Below are 21,268 nucleotides of genomic sequence, written 5' to 3' on the forward strand. Positions count from 1 at the left end.
CTACGTTTATAAAAATGCCTTGGTGCTTTTATGCACATATGAATTAGTCCTTGGTCCGCAAGGGGAACGAATTTGAGATGTCATCCTTGGGATGGGAGTCTCAATTTTTCTATATCCAATGCACTCCTAATATCCTCCCTGGCTTCTTGTAACTTCTACACCATGAAATGTGCAGCCAGATAATCTTGTCTGATCCATGAGAACCGTAGCAACCCCACTCTTCACAGGGAAGACTCTTGTTGCAGGCCATCCCAACAAAACTGTCCGAGTAACACGCACCAGACCCTCAGAGTGATGGCCCAGCTCTCTTCCGTAAGCAAGGAGAGTCTGTACACTGTCTCAGAGGCTGTTGGTGCTCATACCACTCAGACTTCATTTTAGTACAAGACATCTTAGAAGCTGAGTTGAGATGGGACTTCTGTGCAAAGTATTTGTGGGGCCTCTGGAGACACAGAGGAAAGGGAAAGGGAAAGCCACCAAGAAATGTGGTCTCAGCTAAAGTCTACCTTCCTTCAGATCCCAAAAGAAAATTCTGGACACAGCTTGCAGCATAAATACCAGTCATGCCTTGAGACCATGGCTGGGCAGCTGCCTCCTTGTTCTAGAGGGCAGCTTCCCAGGCAGGAAGACTTCTGTTTGGCCAGGAGCAAAGCTCTGGAGGAGGGCAGGCTGTGCCAGTTGCCAGCCACACCCACAGCTGGGAGATAAAACCACCCTCTAACGTGGACCTGAGTGGAGCCCTGGGAACACCCCAACGAAACTACTGTGCTTCCACCCCAATAGCTCAGTCTTCCACTACCTGTCTAAGGGCTTTCTCTTTGTGTGTGAGTGCTGCCCTGCGCCCAGCAGTCTTCAATTCATGCCTGGCAGAGTTGTTTCATGAAAAACCCAGCTTCCTCCTGCTCTGGCATAGCCCTAAAGCCCATCCTATACTGTAGGACTATTCCCCCCTTGGAATGGCTGGCTAGCTGATGCACCCTGGATTGGCTCTTTTTCCCTGTCTCATCACCTGACTTCCTGGGGTCAATTCCCAAGTGAACTACTTATCCTCAAATTCATGTCTTATAATTGACCTATGGGAATCCAAAGGAAGTCTCAGCCAGAGAGCCATGCCCCTTTCTTGTTCTGGAGTCAGACTCAAACTTTTCCCTCCCTTACAGGAACCTCCTCTCATGAGCTCCTTTGTCCTCTCCTGCTAACTGGCCTCAAGTACGGCCATTCCAAATTTTCCTATTGACTTTTTATCTATTTTGAAACTCACAGGGCCTTTGGTCAAGTTCCCTCAGGAGACTCCTGAGTCTCTGAATAAGTGTGAAGATGGAAGTGAAGGAGCCCTGGCCAGGACCAGCCTGCAATGCCCGGTCCTACTGCACCTGCCCAGTAGCAGAAGGAGGATGCCTAGGGTGCCAGTCAGCAACTTCTCAGACTCAGCAGTCCTTGCCCGGCCACAGGGCCTCTTACTGATGATGATAAGAATGCTCTGAGCAGAAGTGCAAGAAGCCCCCTGAGCCCTACCAGCTTGTGACGGTTATCACTTCCCCACACTGTACACATTAAATATGGATGAGGAGCCTCTCAGACATCACAAGATAGTTTGTGCCTGAAATATCTCAAACCTTTGCTTACAGAGGCACCACTGTTTAATAATTAAAGATGCAGCTTGTAATTCAGCCTAGCATCCCAGTCACGTGTGAGAATGTCTTGTAGCTGTTGGGACTTGTGTAATCGGGGGGAGGCACAGGCCTGGGAAACCTGTTTTGTTTTAGGGTTTACAAAAGTGGCCAGGTGGTGTGCTTCAAACAGGTTAGATGAGAAAGTGTTATCTGTGGCTCGTAGCTTCCTTTGGTCTTGTACTAAATGGACTCTGGTTTTGAATGATAGTTGTAAAATATCGCTTAGCAGAGACTTGCATATAATCCATTTTGTGCCCATTTCCAGTGTGTGACATCAATCAATTATCATTTCCCTTTCTGAATTAGAAGTGGAAATAAGTGTAGAAAAGGAATTTCGGCATTTTTGACCAGTTATTTTGTTTCATGCTTAGAGCTTGCCTTAGCATGTGAAGTTGGGAATAAGTGTTGTGGTGAAGAGGGCTGAGCAGAGAACTGAGCTGGGCCTCTTGTTGTTAAGCCTTTCTTAGAATTTTCTATCTGAGTAATTTTCTGCTTGTTCAAGACACTGGTTTCTGATATAAACTCCAGAGACAAGAGCTTAGAAGAACTGGGTTGGAGAGCAGTCTCTCACCATATAACCAGGATGAGCTAGTTGATCCTTCATGGCTGCTGGGTTCTCTGGTAAATTGAAATTAAAAGTACTATTGCTGATTGCTATGAGAACCAAGTGAGATGTAACAAAAGTTTTCAATGTGAATTGTGATTCTAGTCAGAACTGCTAAGAGGGGGAAGAAGGAGGAGTACAGGACAGTGCTCATCCTTGCTGTTCAGAGACTGTGTAGGTGAGTGGTTAGGAGTTTGGGTTCCTGGGTGCTGGTTTTCTGTATTTGAATCCCCTGCTCTACCACTTACTAGTTAGTGATCTTAGAAAAAGCTACCCAATCATTTTGGCCTCAGTATCCCCACCTGTGAAATGGTTGGTAATAATACCTACCATGCAGAGCTACCGTGGTGATGAATGAGCTGTGCTGGCCACGTGCTTAGGGCAGTGCTGGGCACGGAGAAAAGACCGTTAGCTAATGGAGTGAAGGAATAGACTCTCCAAGGCTCTGGGAGGGAGATGGTGAAAAGGAGCCAAGGGCTCACTGAGCGTGAGAAGAACCGTCCAAGCAAGAGGAAAGATGGCTATTTCTGAATTCACAATTTTCATATCTGCTTGGCAATTGTGATTCTGACATTAAGAATCCATCCATGTTGGGGTTGGGGTTAGGAATCAAACTGAAACTGATTGGCCATCTTAGATCCAGAAACAATTTTGTTAGGACTGTAGGGCAATATAATCCTTAATGGACACTTGTAAGCTTCCAGCCACAGGAGGAAAAGACCAGGAAAAACTCACTGGACACCAGAAATCAGACCATACAAGGAATGGACACTGTCCTGAGGCACCTGATCACACACCTGTATTCCATCTGCATTCCCAGCCCACCATCTCAGCCCCCACACCTTCCTGACAGTCACCTCTTGGCTTGGTGCAGCCCTTCCCTTTGGATATCCCATCCCTCAACACCTACCCTTAAATGGTCATGTTTTCTTTATCCACCGTCTGAGATGCCTATTTAAACTGCCTGCACACACCATTATGTTCGCCTTTCATTTTAGTGGTATGTACAGGGATATCCAGAAGGGAAGCCCTTTCCTTCCCTCCCCCTACCCTGACCCCTAGAGGGTCCAACACGGCCTTCTTCACTCCCAAGTGGCGGCAGGAGTGCCAGATGGTCAGATCTCCTGATTCCTACTATCAAGTGAGTCACTTCATTTAGGAAGAGGGCTGTAGAGACCAAGACTCTCAGCTCCCCATGGGGCCACCACTTTCAGGCACGGGTCAGCTACTTAAAGCCACTAAGGCCACTGATGCCACTAGAAGACTCCCATGACTGGACAAACTAGCTTGGAATGGGCAAGATTGTACTAGGCAGCTGCAGGTCACAAGCAAACATCCAAGCAACTGAGGCACACTACGAAAAAGCACACACTCATCCAAACCCCAGCCCCAAACACCCTGTAGGATTTTACTGTGGGGACTGTGAGTCTTAGCATTGCCAATTCCAGTGTTTAGGGGCAGACAGCTCATTTGTAGGCTGGTCATGTCACACAAGGCACTGGGAATCCCAGCGCTGGGTCTGACCAGCAGTTTGCTAGGTGCCGCAACATTTTGCAGAGAGGGTTCAGGATCTGAAGAAGGGGCCACGCATAAACGAATGCACTAAACAAGCAATGTGAATTTAGAAGGCATGGGGAGCCAGGTGGAAACTTCCCTCTAGCTGAGAAGTTCCCTGAAAACTCGGTCCCATCTGCTTTTATTCACTTGAATATACATTTGCCCTTTAGGAATGCATACAGGCATATCAAAGGTAAAGTTTGGTAAACAGTAAAAGGATTATCAGGTTAGGGAATTGCCTTCAGCCATTGGCTAACAGCAGGGCAATATTATGCTGATTTTCAGCCCTGCTGAATATCACATTAATATGCTAACTGCTGAGCTAGGGTATAAATAGCAGGGCTATTTATCAGTTCGGGACCCAGAATACCCCTCTTTATCCCTAGCCACTGGGGTATTCTGGGTCCGGAACTGAGCCTTTTTCTAGGCACTGGGGGACACCCCCTAGAATAAGCCTCAGCACATGGAAGAAGGGCAGCAGCCAGGCTGGGATGCAGGCCCTGGGTTTCTCCCTCTCACTAGGTGACTTTCCCTCCAGAAATTGCCCTTATTATAATAAGACCAGGGGCTATTCAATCTTGACCCTGCCCAAGGACTCACATCTGGTCTGCCTTTTAAAGAATCTTAAGACCCTCAATTTATGAGACAAAATTAGACCCAAATGCCTCATTTTCTTTTGCAATACAGCATGGCTGCAATATAAATTAGACAATCAGGAGATCTGGCCCCAGAATGGCACCCTTAATTATAACACCATTTTCCAATTGGAGCTATACTGCTGCCGCCTAAGTAAATGGTCCAAGATTTCCTATGTTCAGGCTTTTTTTGAGCTCCACCATCACCCGGAGCTCTGCTCCTCCTGTTGTATCCTTTATGCCACCACCCTCAGGCCCCTAAAACCACAAAAAACCCTGGTTTTGCCTTCTCACTCCTTTCCCCAAAAGTAGCTGCTGTTTAGTCATCTCTTTACTACAAAAGTGCAAACACTTAACAGTCCTGCTCCTATCAGAAGAAGAACCCATTACCACCCAAACCTTAGCATGTTACTCTAAGGAAAGTTATAAATAGAAACCCTGTTTGAGTCTGTCAAAGGTCCAGCACTTGGGGATACATTTTATCCAACAGACAGCTCCAGACCATTAAAAAAATATATTATAAAAACTGGCCATAGGGCACCAGACCCCCACTGAGCAACTGGTAGAAATAACTTGCAGTGTTTTTCACATCTGAGACAGGGCAGAGAAAGAGCAAGAAAACCATCCCATAGAAACAGCTCTAAGCCATATGTCACCTCAAGTGTTGTGCCACCTTCGTCCAAGTTTGGCCACTGGAATGGGGACAGTCTCAGGGAATGGAGAGCCCCTGGACCAAAACCCACCCACACGATGGCCTCAAACTGACGGGGCTCAATGCTCCAGACAGCCCCCACCAAGAACATCATCTATGAAGGGACAGAGCTAAGGGCGAGCCTTAACGTGACAGGTAAGCCCAGATTTTTTATTAGACACAGAGCCTTTTATCAGAGGCTCTGCTCTGATCACTCACCAAGGCCTCTTTCTCCCCAAACCCAATTGATCACTCACTAGGGAAATGGGATTACCATTTCATAATCTCACTTTTAGTCATGTCTTTCTAAGCCTCTGGGTGATATAATTAAAGGAAAGAATGTGTCACTTTTTTTTTTTTTATTGATTTCAGAGAGGAAAGGAGAATGAGAGAGAGATAGAAACACCAATGATGAGTGAGAATCATTGATCAGCTGCCTCTTGCATTCCCCCTACTGGGGATTGAGCCCACAACCCAGGCATGTGCCCTGACTGGAACTGAATCTGGGACCCTTCAGTCCACAGGCAGACACTCTATCCACTGAGCCAAACCGACTAGGGCATACAAAGTGAATTTGAAGCTGTTGAAGTTGTGTTTAAATCATGTGTATAGTCTTCATGTGTGTGTCTGTATGTTAAAAGTAATGTGTTTTCTGCCTTCAGGTGGCACCACTAGGGTATAATGTTTTATTGGGCTATAAGAAATTAAATACTCATATACATTAAATTGGATCCTATGGCCTAGACAAAATATTTAATATTGAAATTGGTGTAAATTTAATTAACATTCTTTAAAGTTATGACCATAAAGCTATATATTTGTTTTACTTAGAGTTACAAAAGTTTTATAATATAATTTTTTGGTTAAATATTTTTGAAAATCTTCTCAAAGTTTAAATTTCAGAAGACATTTTTTAATAGAGAAATGATTTTGAGTTATCCCAATGGGCCCTGAATTACCTCAAGGATTCATTCTTTCTCCTAATTTTTTAAACTAATTAGACCTATTTAATATGCTTGGAAAATTACATGGAAAGCTTTGCCAAATAAGAATATACATATTTTTTATTAAAATGAATATTCTAGAAATCCCAGTATCCTCTAAGAAAGAACTTGCAAATATTCAGAGCCAAGTTTAAACAGGAAGTTCTGAGAAGTAACAGATATCTTGTCAGTGACACCAGACAAGCCTAGAGTAATAGTTCCCTATGGGAGGCATCTGGCAATAGATGCTTCCGATGAGCCATATGCAACATTTTAAAATTTTGCATATTGTTTGTTCTTTATATATATTTTAAAACTCTACATTGAATCTAAAATATAAACTTTATATTGTTATTTTATGTCATTTCATAATAATTATTATTTACTAAGAAATTGTCATCTTGAAATGTTATATCTTACAGAAAAGCAAGGTTCTTTGTCAATTGTTTTATGGCCAAGTCTATAATCTTATCATTTAAGTTTGTCATTTACAGACCATCATTGTTTTGCTCTGATTTATTTGCAAATGTGTTAGTTAAGTCTTTGAAAAGATTCATAACAAGGACTCCAACTTACTCTAAATTATAGCTTTCTAAGCAGGTCATCTTTTTAAAGTAAGTGAAAATTTATAGACCTCTAAAGAGTGACTGAAAACATAAAATACTGGCAAACCTTAAGGACAAACAAAAGATTAGTTATATGGAAATCTTTCCGTCTTCCAGATACAAGAAAGCTTGTTTTTATTTCCCTGGTACAATTTGGTATATTATAGCTTCATAAGCAACATGGGAGCTTTTATATTTTTCTCCCTACCTGATCTCTCCAGAATTTGGCAATTTGTAATGAATAAGTAATGACAATGTGTTTCTTTGCGTGAATTCAATAAAACCAGTTTCCAATTGTGGTTTTATTAACCAAGACTTTGACTGGGATGTCATATCTAAGAGAGACATGCCTGCCTGTGACTGTTACCAGAAAGCCTTAAGAAGAGTCCCTTGGAGAAAGCCCAGTACCTTGTGTGATCATGTGGTTTATGGTAGTTTTTCCAGGTAAGGAACAAAGGTTACTTTCCTTAGAGATGGCAAGGAAGGAACTGCAAGACCTCACTGGGGACGTCAACTTGAGGAATTCATCCAAATCTACAGGAATTGCACGCAAACCTGATGGAAGCTAGGTGGCTCAGCTTCTTTGACCCTAGCATAAAACTAGTCATGCAGTGTGGATCCTTGATATTTCATATCATTAATCAAGGGGTTTAGATCCCCTGTCCTTTTCCTCCCTAAAGATAATATCTAGGCCTCAGTTGTATTTCAGCTCCGGGTCCAGAAAAACAGCAAAACCAGACAAGTGATGCAGTGGCTGCCACAGGACCAGCTTTTACCTTCCAAGTCACTCAACAGTGTCCTCAGCCCTGAGTATCACATAAAAACTCCACCCAGCATACCTCTCCCAATCTTCGGGAAAAATAAAAAATGAACCACACCCTGAAGAAGACGATAGCCAAATTATGTCAAGAGAGTCATCTGCATTGGGATCAGGTATTGCCAATTGCCCTGCTCAGGATTAGAGCAGCTCCCCAAAGCAGATTGGTTGGAGTCTCTATGAAATAATATATGGGTGACAATTTCAGGCTGCTATAGGAACAGATATGTACGTTAAAAATTAAGAATAACTACTAACAAAGAGAAAGAGGAGTGACATTTTAAGATTGTAGGGCAATGCAATCCTTAATGGACATTTGTAAGCTTCCTGTCACAGGAGAACAAAAGACCAGGAAAAACTCACTGGACACCAGGGGTCAGACTATGTCAGGAACGGAAACTGTCCTGAAGGCACCTGGTCGAAAACCTGCATTCCATCCGCATTCCAGCCCAGCTCAGCCCCCAGGCCCCCTGACAAGAGCTTCCCGCCAGTGACTGCACATCAGGATGAAACTCCAGCTCCTGGGGGCTGCCATCATCGACCCAGTGCCCCCTTGGCTTGGTGCTGCGCAGCCCTTCCCTTTGGAATTCTCATCCTCCTTCCCCTTCCCTTAAATAAAGTCAATTTTTCTCTACTCACACACACCACCATCTTAACCTCTCAAACTTAATATTGTTATTTTTGTTTTTATTAATTAAAAACACTATGTATCTTTAATTAATTTAGACCATTATAAATAATGAAATGCTTATCAGTCAAATATTAGAGCTGGCACCTCAGAAGCTATCTCATCCTGAATTTCCCAAACCACCTGGCATGTCCTGAGCACTTTTCTAAAAATACAGGTTCTCAGGTTAGGCTCCTGAGCTATTTATTAAGGGTCGGGTCAAGGAGTTTGCAGGTGTGGCCTTTACAAGCTCTCTAGGTGTTGCTGATGGTCGAGCCTTTGGGAATCTCTCATTTCATCTGCTCTCTGGAGTACAGCTGGGCCTGGAACCAGGTCTCCTCATTTTTAGTTCAACATTTCCTTTTACCATCTTTTCCCTGAAAGTCTAATAATGTAGAATGTAGTCTTGGAGGCTTGGGGTGTGCTGGCAATGCACTAACTAGATCAAGCCTCCAAATCATTCAATATCCCATGCTTGAAAAGAGTTGAAAAACAATTTTTGAAAAAATGCTGAAAAAATCTAAGATGAGGTTATTTTTTTCCAACATTAAAATTATTATTTAAATTTCCATTAAATTCCTGTAAATTTAAACCACGGGATTTATGGGAATTGCAGTTAATGCCCACTGATACCACAGCCACAATTACAGTCAGCACAGTCTTAGTTAACACCTTTAACTTGCCAAACACAGGTGTGTATGTTACACCCCCAATTTAGAGAATAATTCAGAAACAGAAAGCTAACATGGGTATGGTGTATCCTCAGAGCAACTGCAAACAGTACCTTCAGGCTACTCTCATCCTTTTTTAAAACACATTTATTGTTCTGTAGAAGGAACAAAGTGTTTGCCATGGCAACCATGGCTACCTTGGGCGTCTGGCCCACTAGCTATGGTGCAGGGAGCACCTTCAACAGCAGGGGGCGGGGAGGGCCCTTGGCAGTTATCTTGGAGAACGTTCCTACATTTCAGAGCATAGGCCAAGGCTCCTGGGTTTGGACAATCCTTGATGTGTTGAGGAATGCTAACAGCAACAATTCCACCGGGTTAATTTCAGGGGGATTAATAAACAGGTTTTTACTGTGGGCAAAAGGGAGATGTGATTTTTTTCTTTAGACAAATTTGAAGAAATATTTGTTTTAGCAACAATTCTCCCTGTGTTTGTTTGTTTGTTTGTTTTTGGTCAACCTTTTGTGATTTTATACTTTGAAGGTGGGAGGGTGAATTCCTTGTCATTTTTTGTTGTTTCACCCTCAACATAGGTCTTATCATGCATGCCTATGAGAAGAATAATTAGAATAAATGAAGGAAAACACTCTAAAGAATAACTGGGAAACCTAGTTCTGGATTATTGGGGGTGAAAGAAAAATAGTTAAAGTTTGAGGAGTCTCACAAAAGTCATAAGCCCTACATCATACCACCAACTGTCAAATTGCTACGTATACTCTTTGTGCAATAAACTATATAGATATGGCTAATGAGACCTCAGTTTGTAAAAGAGAGGCATGCTGATGCTAGAAAATATGTTACCTGCAAAAAGCAGAGAAGTCATTTAGAAGGAGCACTTTCACCGCTCAAAAGAATTCACCATACAGATTTTTTTGTCATGTTTTAATACTGTTGCTGTCATGTATTTTATACAACTTTACTTTTTTTGCCTAAGAAGAAAGACCTCTTGAAATGGAAAGATGAAGTGGAAATAATGAGGAGCTTCAGGGTAATTTTAGATTTCTTCTAAGTGTGAAATCTTAAAATTCCCTGCCAGTTTGAGAAGTTGGGGGTGTTGATTGGAGACCATGCACATAGAGGTTATGACAGAGCTGGGGGATCTGGCTCCTTCGATGCCTCTTCCCATTGCCTTTCATCCTTATTAATTTTCTGGGGTTTCTTAGAAACCTTGTTTCTTTTTCCTGTTGCATAGTAGTCTCAAATAGCTCTGCTTGAATCCGGAGTGCCAGGTGTTCTAAACTTGCGGGATCTCCGGTCCTCAGCCATGTGATGGGAATTATGCTGCCACTTTGCAGGTATTGTCTATGTGTGGAGGGAGGCTGACCTGCAGCAGCACATCCGTTCCGTGTGCAGCGGCACAAACACGATAGCTGTTGAGTTCTCATCCGCATCCCGGGTGAGGGCAGGTGTTCAGGTAGCAGATGCTCTCCTCCACGTGCCGAGGCTCTGCCGTCACCCAGGACCCTGCTGTCAGCCGTGTTCCTCAGCCCTGGGAGGACAGGCGATGGGGCCAGGCTGATGGCCTGCACGGGGCACACCTTTCTTCCACTCACATCTTTTCTTCTCTTTTTTTAATCCTTACCCGAGGATATGTTTTTATTGATTTTAGAGAGAGCCAGGCTCAGACTTCTTGTTACCAAGGAGAAGTCCAATTGACTCATCCAAAGATAACAGGAAAATAGACTGTGGCATCACTAAAATGATTGTCAATGACATAGGCTGAAATAAAATGGCATTTATTGCTATCCCCACTAAATAAAAATTCAGTTAACTCCCGGACCTGATGCCCTGAGGAAGGTGCTTAGAAGGGCTGCTCCCCGCCCACCCCCCGCCTCCACTCATGGCATGGGGCATCGTCCTGTTGCTCCAGCTCAGGGTTTGGCAGTTTTGTAAACTCTGGGGTCCGTACAAATGGATGCTCCTATTTATTCCTCTGTAGAATAAAGACAGAAACCTTAAGCCACAAGTCTCCCAACTAAGCAAGAGCTAATACTGATTTTCTGCAAACTTCCAGTGTGTCAAGCTTGGAAACTCTGGGGCCCAACGGTGTGTGTCCCATTGTAGACTGTCCCTGTGTGCCCAGCACCCCGAGTCACACGCAGGTCCAGGAGTGCGGCACTCTCCCGCGTCTCTGCGGTGTGTGCAGCTGCTCGCTGGGCTCTGGCTGGTCTCAACGCGTCCTTGTCCCGCCTCGTCTGCCCGGAAAGCAGCCATACCTCTTTCAGGCTGCAGCTCCACACGCACTGTCCTTAGGCTTCCCGATCTCCTCGGTCGGTCAGCCTGTCTTCTGTGCTCCCACTGCACCTGTGTTCTCCTCTTGCACACTTCCTTTCACATCCCTTTCTCATTTGCCTTTGCAGGCCTCTTTCCCCAGCACCCAGCGTGCTTCTGGTGGATGAATGAGTACAAACCTCTCAAAGGCATAGCCAGTGATTTTCCCAGAGCAAAACGCCGGTCTCCAAATAGGATGCATTTTGAGAGAAATGAGCAGAGAAAGGAGAAAGAGGGCTAAAAGGAAAACAAGAAGAAGGAAGGAAGGGGGTATTGGTGAAGCAGAGGATGTAAGACATGTTAAAAGGTTGTAAAAAATCCACTAGGAATGCAGGAGATGGAAACTGTGATGACTGAGGACAGAGAGAAGGAAGCATGGAGGAAATGGCATTTGCGGTTAATCTTAATCCATGACAGCAACCATGAGGCTGACAGTTGGGTGAAGAAATTACCAGGGGATTAAGCACAGAGCCATGATATGTTTGGGGTAAAGATGTCCTAGTTAAACACTGTTTCATTTCTGTTTGAGAATCAAAGTTGTGAGATGTGAGATGTCACCACTGTGTCTGATCCTCTTCCAGGAGCTGGCGGGTGGTCTCCGGAAGATTCCAACGCTCAGCAGTGGCTCCAGATGGACCTGGGGGGCAGAGTGGAGGTCACCGCAGTGGCCACGCAGGGGAGATACGGGAGCTCTGACTGGGTGACGAGCTACAGCCTCCTGTTCAGTGACACAGGACACAACTGGAAACAGTACCAGCAAGAAGACAGCATCTGGGTAGGAATCTTTTCTCTCCAGATAAATGAAACTGAGATGTGATCATGGTCACTAGTAATCTTGACTGCCACTTTTCTGTGTCCAGATTGTGGGCAGCTTAAGAACTGTTGAGTGTTCATCCAGACATAATTAGGCCACATATAGGCGTGGCTCCAGGTCCTAGGACATTGAGATGTCTGTTGCAAACACATTAGTGTTTTCCTGCTTTTCTGGGATCATGGGTAATTTACGGACAGCACCCACTTCTTTCATCTATAGAAAGAGAAATGCTTCATCAGAGTCTGATTGTCAATGGGAATGTGACCCGGTTACTCAGTTACAAAGCTAAAGCAGAGCTGCACATCTTCCGAATCTGGGCGTGAGACCCTGCCCTCTGGGCTGACGTTGGAGCCACTGTGCCCACAGCCTTTACCCTCGGTTAGGAAACAATTGAAAGGCTGAAAACTACAAAACAAATGTACATTCAAAACTGTTCTTCTCCATAAACCATCTGCAGCTTGGAAGTAAAGAACAGCCCCAAACTCTGGGCCTTGCTGTGCAAGGCCCCGACCAGGCGGCAGGCAAGGGGCGCAGGCAGAGCGGGGCCGTGGGGAGGCCTCAGACGCTCACGCACTGAACAAAATACTGAGTTAGTTTATGTCCCTTTTAGTTTAGAACATCTCCAAATGTGTGTTTTTTTTCTTAGTACACATGCAATGTGAAGATTTGGCAATTGTAGGCTACTCTTTCCTTTTCATATCTCCTCAGGGCTCCCCCCAGCATCACTGCCAAGTGAGTTTTCAAACTGCTGTGGTTTCGCACGGGTGCTTTCTGTGCTGTCCCCACTTCAATGGGGAAAAAATCGACTTTTTATTCTTTGTTATTTCTTGATTGACCACCCATCACTATTTCTAATGGAAAATAATGGTAAATTGAGGGTTAAGATTTGTGATCGCAGACTGAATTTGGGAATATCATCATCTCTATTCTCAGTCACTAGTAATATTAGGTTTTAATACTCACAGAGATCATGGGTTTCTTCATTTTTAAAACTAAACTTTTGGAAAGTATTCTACTTTTTTCTCAATTTTGAAGCTCCCATACATTTTACAGATTTTTGTTTTGTTTTGGGTTTGAAATAAGAATTAAGCACATCTTCCATTTTAAGGAACAATTTTAAGAATTTTTGTTGGCTTTCGAGTGACAAGTAGATGTGGGGCTATTTATTTCCTTTGGTGTTTTTAGTCAGACTGGCTGTTTTTTCATAGTGAAGTGCATTTTTGAGACATTTTGTCTAATTTTTTAAAACCAGGAGTTTCATATTCTTTAGAATCAAATGGCCATCATTCAGCCCGTCCTCGGGATCAGATGTGGTGCAAGGATTAGCAGTTCCCCCGGCTTGGAGCTCCTGAACTGCTGGCTGAAGGCCAGTTTCCCTCCTTTGCCCCTGCTGGCTTACCTGTGCTTCCAAGGGACTCCGGGCGCTTTGAGGACAGGGCCTGTCTTGGAGGTCCTCGCCGCCTCCGGGCTTACTGTTGCTGGACACACAGTAAGAACAATGTTATTTAACGTACTGCAGCATGACTGGGGTGTCTAGATTTGGAGGGCAGAGGACTATTTCCATCCCTTGCTTCCCCCTCAAAACAGCCTTCAGCCTTCACATTTCTGGGGAGACAAAAGATGCTGGGTGGGCAGAGAAGGAAAGGCGGGGAGCGATGTGTGCAGCATGGTAGTCACTCCCACTCTGGCTCTCCTGGCACTTACAACGCCGGCAGCACTGGAGAGCCAGTCGCCTCAGGATCAGCCCTTCAGGTACAAACAGTGGGAGGAGGAAAGACTGGTGGCGGGTCGTCACAACTCCAGCTGAGAGAGGCGAATCCAGTGACGTTGGGCACAAACATCATGATAAGTCATGCTCAAATTTGGAAAAATGTATATCCACTTATATCAATATTGAGGAAACTAACAGCTACTGAACACCAATTACAGGTCACATTTGTAAGCAAACATATAAATATATGTATGTATACTTATATACTTTTCTATAAACAGCCACCCACCCAAGCTCATAGAACCAGAAATGCTGGTGCCAGAACACAACACTAGGATTTACCCTAAATAGACTTGATTGTGAAACCATACTTTCTATTTCTCCTTCACTACACATGACTTTAAAATTTTTTCCCGAATCAATTAATTTTCTCATCTTAAATGTAAACTTTGTCAGCACCACTCTGTAAAAACAATGTTAAATTTCAGCGTGTGAAAAAGCAGCTACAATATCCACATGGCTTCCTCTGGGTTGTGAAAGGTGCTCTAACTCTTGGGAGCTGGTCAGGCATCAGGAACACTCTTCAGAGACTTCAGAGACTCAAATACTTCACAGAAACACAAATATGTGGAAAACTGGATTGTAGCTAATATTCATTGATATTTCTATCAAATTGTTGTTGGATTGGTTTTCTTAGGATTTTTTGGCTTTTACTTTTTATTTCAAATTTAATATTAGAAATAAGACTGCGTTTATCAGAGGTAAGCCTCATGAGAAGATGAGAACAATAGTCAAATAAATATCTATACTAATAATAGGGTAATATGCTAATTAGACTGGATAGACCAGAAGTCTTCCCGACATCCTTCCTGACAAAGCCGGGGCCCCGGGCGGCACCGCCCGGGGTCCTGGTGCCTGTGGCTGACCAATGGGAGGGAAGCACGGATCCCTGTGCTTGTGGCCAGCCAGAGGGAGGGAACCCCAGGTCCCAGTTGCCTGTGGCTGACTGAAGGAGGGGAGCCTGGGTCCCAGGTGTGGGGGCTGAGGCAGAGACGGTTAGGAGCAATCAGGCAGGCAGGTGAATGGTTAGGGGTGATCAGGTGGGCAGGCAGAGTGGTTAGGGGCAATAAGGCAGGCAGGCAGGCCAGCGTTTAGGAGCCAGTGGTCCCAAATTGCAAGAGGGATGACTGGCTGCCAGTTTAGGCCCAATCCCACAGGGATCTAGCCTAAACCAGTAGTCAGGCATCCCCCGAGGGGTCCCATATTGCAAGAGGGTACAGGCTGGGCTGAGGGACCCCTGCCCCCGTGCATGAATTTCATGCACTGGGCCTCTAGTCTATATATATAAAAGGCTAATATGCTAAGTGCCTGTCCGAGTAATGAAATCACATAGCAATGCCTGGCCTCCCTTCCCTAGCGACTAGCCTCCTAGTTTCCTCAGCCCAGGAATATGACTGCCTTATTGCCAGATACAAAAATTTTACACTGTAACCAAATGTCCGTGAAGTGTTTTCCCATACTTCATCTCATTTGATCCTCACAGAAGTCCTGGAGTAGATAGATAGGAAACATGGTGGAATCTTATTTTCTATTTTCTTTTCATTACCCAGAAAACAGAGATTTAGAAAGCTTAGAAACTTGACCCGACTGAAAAGTAGTAAGAAATGGTGGACCTTGAAAATGACTTCAGGTTTTCTCACTGCGCAGAAACACTGCTTCTGTTAAATATTTTACCCTTTGTTCCCCCTGCATGATCTACAATAATAATCAGCTTCTTGTTGATAGTTACTGCTGTGTTGCTGACAATTACCTGAAAGAGAAGTTGGGGTGTTTCAACTGGGCTGGAAAAAGTTTAGCTAAATCAGAAAGCAGGTCTAATTAAGTAAGTTTATTCTATACAGTAGGTCCTTGGGTGACGTTGGAGATCCATTCCTACATCGCAATGTAACACGATTTTTGCCTTAAGTCGGAACCCACCTACACAAGCACCTACGTCACTCACATGGAACACATACACAGCAGTAATGAAGGGAAACAGTAAAAGAAAATTAAAAGAAAGATAACAATTCCTGACCTTTACTTGTGGTAAATAAATAATAAAAAACATAAAGCACATATGTACATATGTCAAAATAATGGAACTTTTTTGTTTTGTTTTATAAATAAATGGGAGATGGTGACATAACCACAAAATGGCGTATGTTGAGTCCAATGTAACCCAAGGACTGCCTGTATATATAAAAGGCTAAGTTGACTCGCCCATGCGCAATACATATAAAGCTCTCGCTGGCGCCGATCGCATGTGTCATTGTTGATCATGAATTTGGTTGTCACTTCTATTATAGAGAAAGGGTGAATAGCGATATTAAAATATTTCTTCTAATTAATTTCCTTTCAATGTGCACAAATTCGTGCACCAGGCCACTAGTTCTTTTATAAAACTCTCTATGTTTAACTTTTCAGAAAAATGTCAACAAGTAAAAATGTCAATGTCAAATATTGACTTAATTAGGAACGGTGTATCAAAGATGTGGAGAATCTTTTGAATGAGGCTCTCACAAGGTCTTTTAAAGATGCTCAGTTTTTAGAAAATAAGGCATTGAATGCTTTCTGAGATTGATTTACCAAACAATACCACTGCTGTATGCACCAAGGATGGATATCAATTTACCAGGACTTGAAAGATGTATTTGATTTTACAAAGTTCACTTTGGAACAAGAATCCTGAACATATATCTGTTCAATGTACAGTAGCAAATATTCATTCCCTGAAAATCCAATTTGTAGTGTTTCTGCTCTGGCAGAAAGCGATGTTCATGAGTGAGGCCACCACGCAGCGCTTAGTGATGTGTCATGATTTATGAACAAGCCATAGCCCTCACTTTACTAAATGTTCAGGCGTGAAGGTGTCTCAGCGACAAACTTAGCAACAATTTTAGAATCTTAGCAGACCCAAAATCTCTTCCTCATGGATTTTGTAAACACTACAAATATTAAGACTCTAACTCTGAGCAGCACCATTTAGCTGATGTATGGTAAAATGGATGGATTTGGAACAAAGGAACCTCTAATTCTCTAATTAAATCCACCCATACCAGGGGCCTCTGTCATTTTGAAAGATATATCAGGAGAAAGAATCACTGTCTCTCTTGTATTCATGAATCATCTTATGTCCTAAGTCCTTGTGAATGTTCAAACCCTTCATCAATCCACCTGTGTTTTTATATACAACTTTGAAGTGTTCTAAAATGCGTTTTCCTATGTGCATTGGCACTTGCCTCTATTTTATGGTATTTTTCAGTCTAAATTTTCACAGACTTGTGCTTGTGTTTTAATATAGGGTGTCCTTTTTTGAAATCACCTTACTAACAATGCTCATGGTCTTATACAAGTCATCCTGGAACTGTTCCCCTTCTCATATTAGACTATCTCCATCCTTTCAGTCAATAGTAAAACTTCAGTGATAATTTTAGTTGTATTTTTCTTAAGCAACCCAGCTCCCCAGTCTTTCTTGGAAAATTAGTAATGCCAAGTATTTTAGGTATGGATGCAAAAAACTTATATGAGGATACAAATATGTTATTTATATTGTTTCCAATATCCTCCTTGATGGCAAAGTGTACATACATTTCAGCTACAATAGCATAGTCAATGAACTCACAGGGATTTAATAATTTATGACCAGGCAAGAAGCAACTACAAGGTTTTCAACCCACAAGATAGGCCCTACCAGATGCTAAAGTGTATTTCTCTCATCTCAAAGGTAATTTCTAAAGTCACAGTCCCTGATCCAATCACCCTTTGCCATGTGTTTTGAATGTGTAAGATGGCATGCATCTCAATTCTCTTAACCTCCTGTATCCAGAAACTTCACCACAGGAGCTCTGTGTGCAGAAGCCACGGCAGAGTCTTCCCTGAGTCCCCACTGCCACATTATACATGATCAACAGATCCCCATTCTCAATGGATTTTAGTTTTTAGGACTTCATTGAGCATATAGGATAAAACCTTTGTCTTCCCTGACCACTTCTATACATATGTAAACGTGTTCAAACTTTCTATAATTACCTAAAAACGTTGGTAATTTTTACAATCCTCCTTCTGCATTTTGTTTTAAATGAAGGTACGAGAATATAACTGGAAGAAATCTGCAAAGATCCTGGATTTTTCAATTTCTCTTTTTCATAACCATTTGCTTTTCTAAGTCAATTCTCATATAATAAATGGTAAATGCATGTTCATCCTTGTGGGATAACTTGTTTTACTTTTCCTTTGCAAACATACTCTAGTGAACCCTCTGGAGTGCTGGTTTTAGATAAGTATTTGCTGTTGGTGAATTCCTCAATATTGACCATGAAGAATTATTGGTCTGATTTATCTATATGTTCACTCATTTCTCCAAAGTTTCCATTTATTTAAGCATTCACAGTCAGCCTCTGTTTGATCCAGGCCATACATTAAAGGATGGTACCATTCTAATCATTCCTGATGTCATAACATAGGCAGACTCACTCATGAGGGATGCCAGGGCCACATTATTATGGACCATTGTGGAGGAGAAAAAAATCTTTAAGAGTTGAGGCCATTGATTAAAGCAAGGTGTTTTACAAGGCTGGCACTTATAAATGAAATGAGAGCAGTTTAGATTATAGTATCCAATGGGTTACAGGGAATCCAGTTCATGTCTCTGGTGTGTATATCCCTGGATGCTCAATTCTGTGGGTCAGCTACTCAAAATTGTGGCATAAATTCACTATGAGTAGGTACTTTGTAAGATTACCAAAGATATAATTTAATATCTTCTAAATAATCCTAATGATTCATTTCTATTGAATGGAAGAAGAAACGGAGGCTTAGAACGGTCCAGGAACCCAGCCCAATTCACTCAAGTACTAGTAATACTGTGGATCTAGAAAGCCTGATCACCTAAATCACCTGATGAGACCTTAGCCAGCAGTGCTGGCCTGGGAATGCAGACCCAGTATTCTCAGACAAAGTGCTGTTGCAACCCGGGCTGGGCCTCAGGACACATTTGCTACTGGAGGAAAATAGCCTGCTGGGCTAAAACAAAGTGGGAATCCAACCCCAGCCTGGCCAACCTCCTTGGAAAACCTGCAGGCATGAAAATTCCCAGAACGTGTCCACAGCACAGTGGATCCTTGTCAACTAGTTTCAGAGAAAAGGTTAGAATTAGTCAGCCTAAGTCTCCATGTGATTATTCTGTAAAACGGATCATCGGGGCTGAAGTTGGGAGAGATGATGCACATGGAGCTAAATCTATCTCCTTCCTGTGGTTACATATTGAGACCCAGTGTTTACTCCTGCAACACGGATGTGAACACATCTCCCTCCTCTTGTGCAGAGTGGCCTTCCAAATCCTCTAACAACAGGTGTCAATCCTGTTTCTTCACTGACCCAGTTCCATACAGCACTAAGGCTGCTCATGGAGCCCCTGTCCCACATGCAGGGCCCCTCCTCACAGGCTGCTCACTGAGCCCCTGTCCCACATGCAGGGCCACTCCTCACAAGTCTGATTTGAGACCCTCACTAGCCATCACTCCCCTCTAAATACATTAATTATTTTATATTTATTCACTAGAGGCCCGGTGCACAAAATCCGTGCATGGGGGAGGGGGTGTGTGTCCCTCAGCCCAGCTTATACCCTCTCCAATCTGGGACCCCTCAAGGGATGTCCAACTGCCCATTTAGGCCCGATCCCAGTGGACTACCAGCCTGATCACCCCCTAACCACTCCCCTGCCAGCCTGACTGACACCTAACTGCTCCCCTGCTGGCCCAATTGACCCCAACTGCCTTCCCCTGCCAGCCTGGTTGCCCCCAACTGCCCTCCCCTGCTGGCCTGGTCACCCCCAACTGCCCTCCCCTGCTGGCCTGGTCACCCCTAACTGCCTTCCCCTGCTGGCCTGGTCACCCCTAACTACCCTCCCCTACAGGCCTGGTTCCCCCCAACTGCCCTCCCTTGCTGGCCTGATCACCCCTAACTCCCCTCCCCTGCTGGCCTGGTCACCCCTAACTTCCCTCCCCTGTTGACCATCTTGTGGAGGCCATCTTGTGTCCACATGGGGGTGGCCATCTTTGACCACATGGGGGTGGCCATCTTGTGTGTTGGAGTGATGGTCAATTTGCATGTTACCTCTTTATTAGATAGGAAATGTAGTTCACAGTTTTCTCTTCTAAAAGTGTTTCCTCTCCCTAAATACATCAGTCCTTCACCACAGACTCCTGCAGCCTGTGTGACACAGTGGCCTATGTTCCTGCTATGGAGTCTTTTCTCCTGAGAAGCCTGGTGTCGCCCTGCACCATTCTTATGTGGTCAGTGAAGGCATTCCATCTTTAGTTTCCCAATTTCATCCTCAAGTGACTCCCAGGATCTCCGGAGATGCCCTGCTCTTCCTGATTTATACACATTTGTTCTGCTGATTTGGCCTAGAACATCCTGAGTATTGATCGCTGATTGATATAATTTTCTTAACCTACCAATTTTACTAAACAATTGAGTACCATTAACATATATCTTTTAAACTCTCACTATATGCTAAACACTGTGCTGGATGTTGGGCAAAAAAAGGGCTCAAGATGTGATTACTCCCTCCCCATGAATGTGTGTGATCCCTCCCGTGAATGTGTGTGATCCCTCCCGTGAATGTGTGTGATCCCTCCCGTGAATCTGTGGGACCATTAAGGAGACAGAGGATGGCACTGCAGTGCAGCACAGGTGCATGCATGACACCAACAGCCATGCAGATGCAAAGCTGTAGAGAAGGTGTGCTGGGCGATGCATGAGGGGGCAGGACTTCGATGAGTCAGAAGGACAGTGGTTGTGCTTGTTACTCTGGCTTCCCAGCAACTATAAAGTGCTGCACGCCTAATAAAAACTCCACAAATACAGGAAGGATGGAAGAGAAAATAATGGAGAGGGGGAGTCTTCACACCAGGAGAAATGCTGTAAGAAAGATCTTAAAGCAAGATGTATCAGACATGTATGAGAGTTAATCAATGTAGGTACAATATTTCCCTGTCTGTTATGCAAGATAAGACTGGAGAATGCTGGTTAGAGATTGTAGACTGCATGCACTCCGTATCTTCTTTAGTTACAGACCAAAGCAAGTAATTCATTATGTGCCAATCATTTTATTTTAATGCTTTTGTGTTAAATAACAAAGATTACATACAGGAAAATGCTGTCAAATATACTTTTCAAAATTTTGTTGATAGTACTCTCCTCTGCTCTCTCTCTCTCTCTCACATATACATATAAGCTTTTAATACAGCTATTCATTTCATAGTTGGTATTATTAAAAACTCAGATAAGAATACAGCATGTTAGAATCTCTCCCCTGATTTAATGAAGACCAAGGCAAAGCCAGTTATCACCATGCAGCAGGCCAACAGAAATGAGGTCTGGAAGGAAATGCAGCGGCTTGTGATTGAGGTCAGAGTCGGCTTGCACCATCGCTGCTTGTATGGCACTTAACCTCACTGAGGGGATCAG

General features: G+C 43.6%; 1 protein-coding gene across 2 annotated transcripts in view; it reads left to right on the plus strand.

The window, feature by feature from the left end:
- Positions 1-21,268, plus strand: part of CNTNAP5 (contactin associated protein family member 5) — an 864,792-nt gene that overhangs the window by 206,866 nt on the left and 636,658 nt on the right. For both annotated transcript variants that reach the window (XM_028133206.2, XM_054723360.1), the window contains exon 3: positions 11,813-12,006. In XM_028133206.2, the coding sequence (XP_027989007.2) occupies positions 11,813-12,006 (194 nt within the window). The remainder of the gene's footprint in view (positions 1-11,812; positions 12,007-21,268) is intronic.

Source organism: Eptesicus fuscus, chromosome 11, assembly GCF_027574615.1.
Source record: "Eptesicus fuscus isolate TK198812 chromosome 11, DD_ASM_mEF_20220401, whole genome shotgun sequence".
Taxonomy (NCBI): domain Eukaryota; kingdom Metazoa; phylum Chordata; class Mammalia; order Chiroptera; family Vespertilionidae; genus Eptesicus; species Eptesicus fuscus.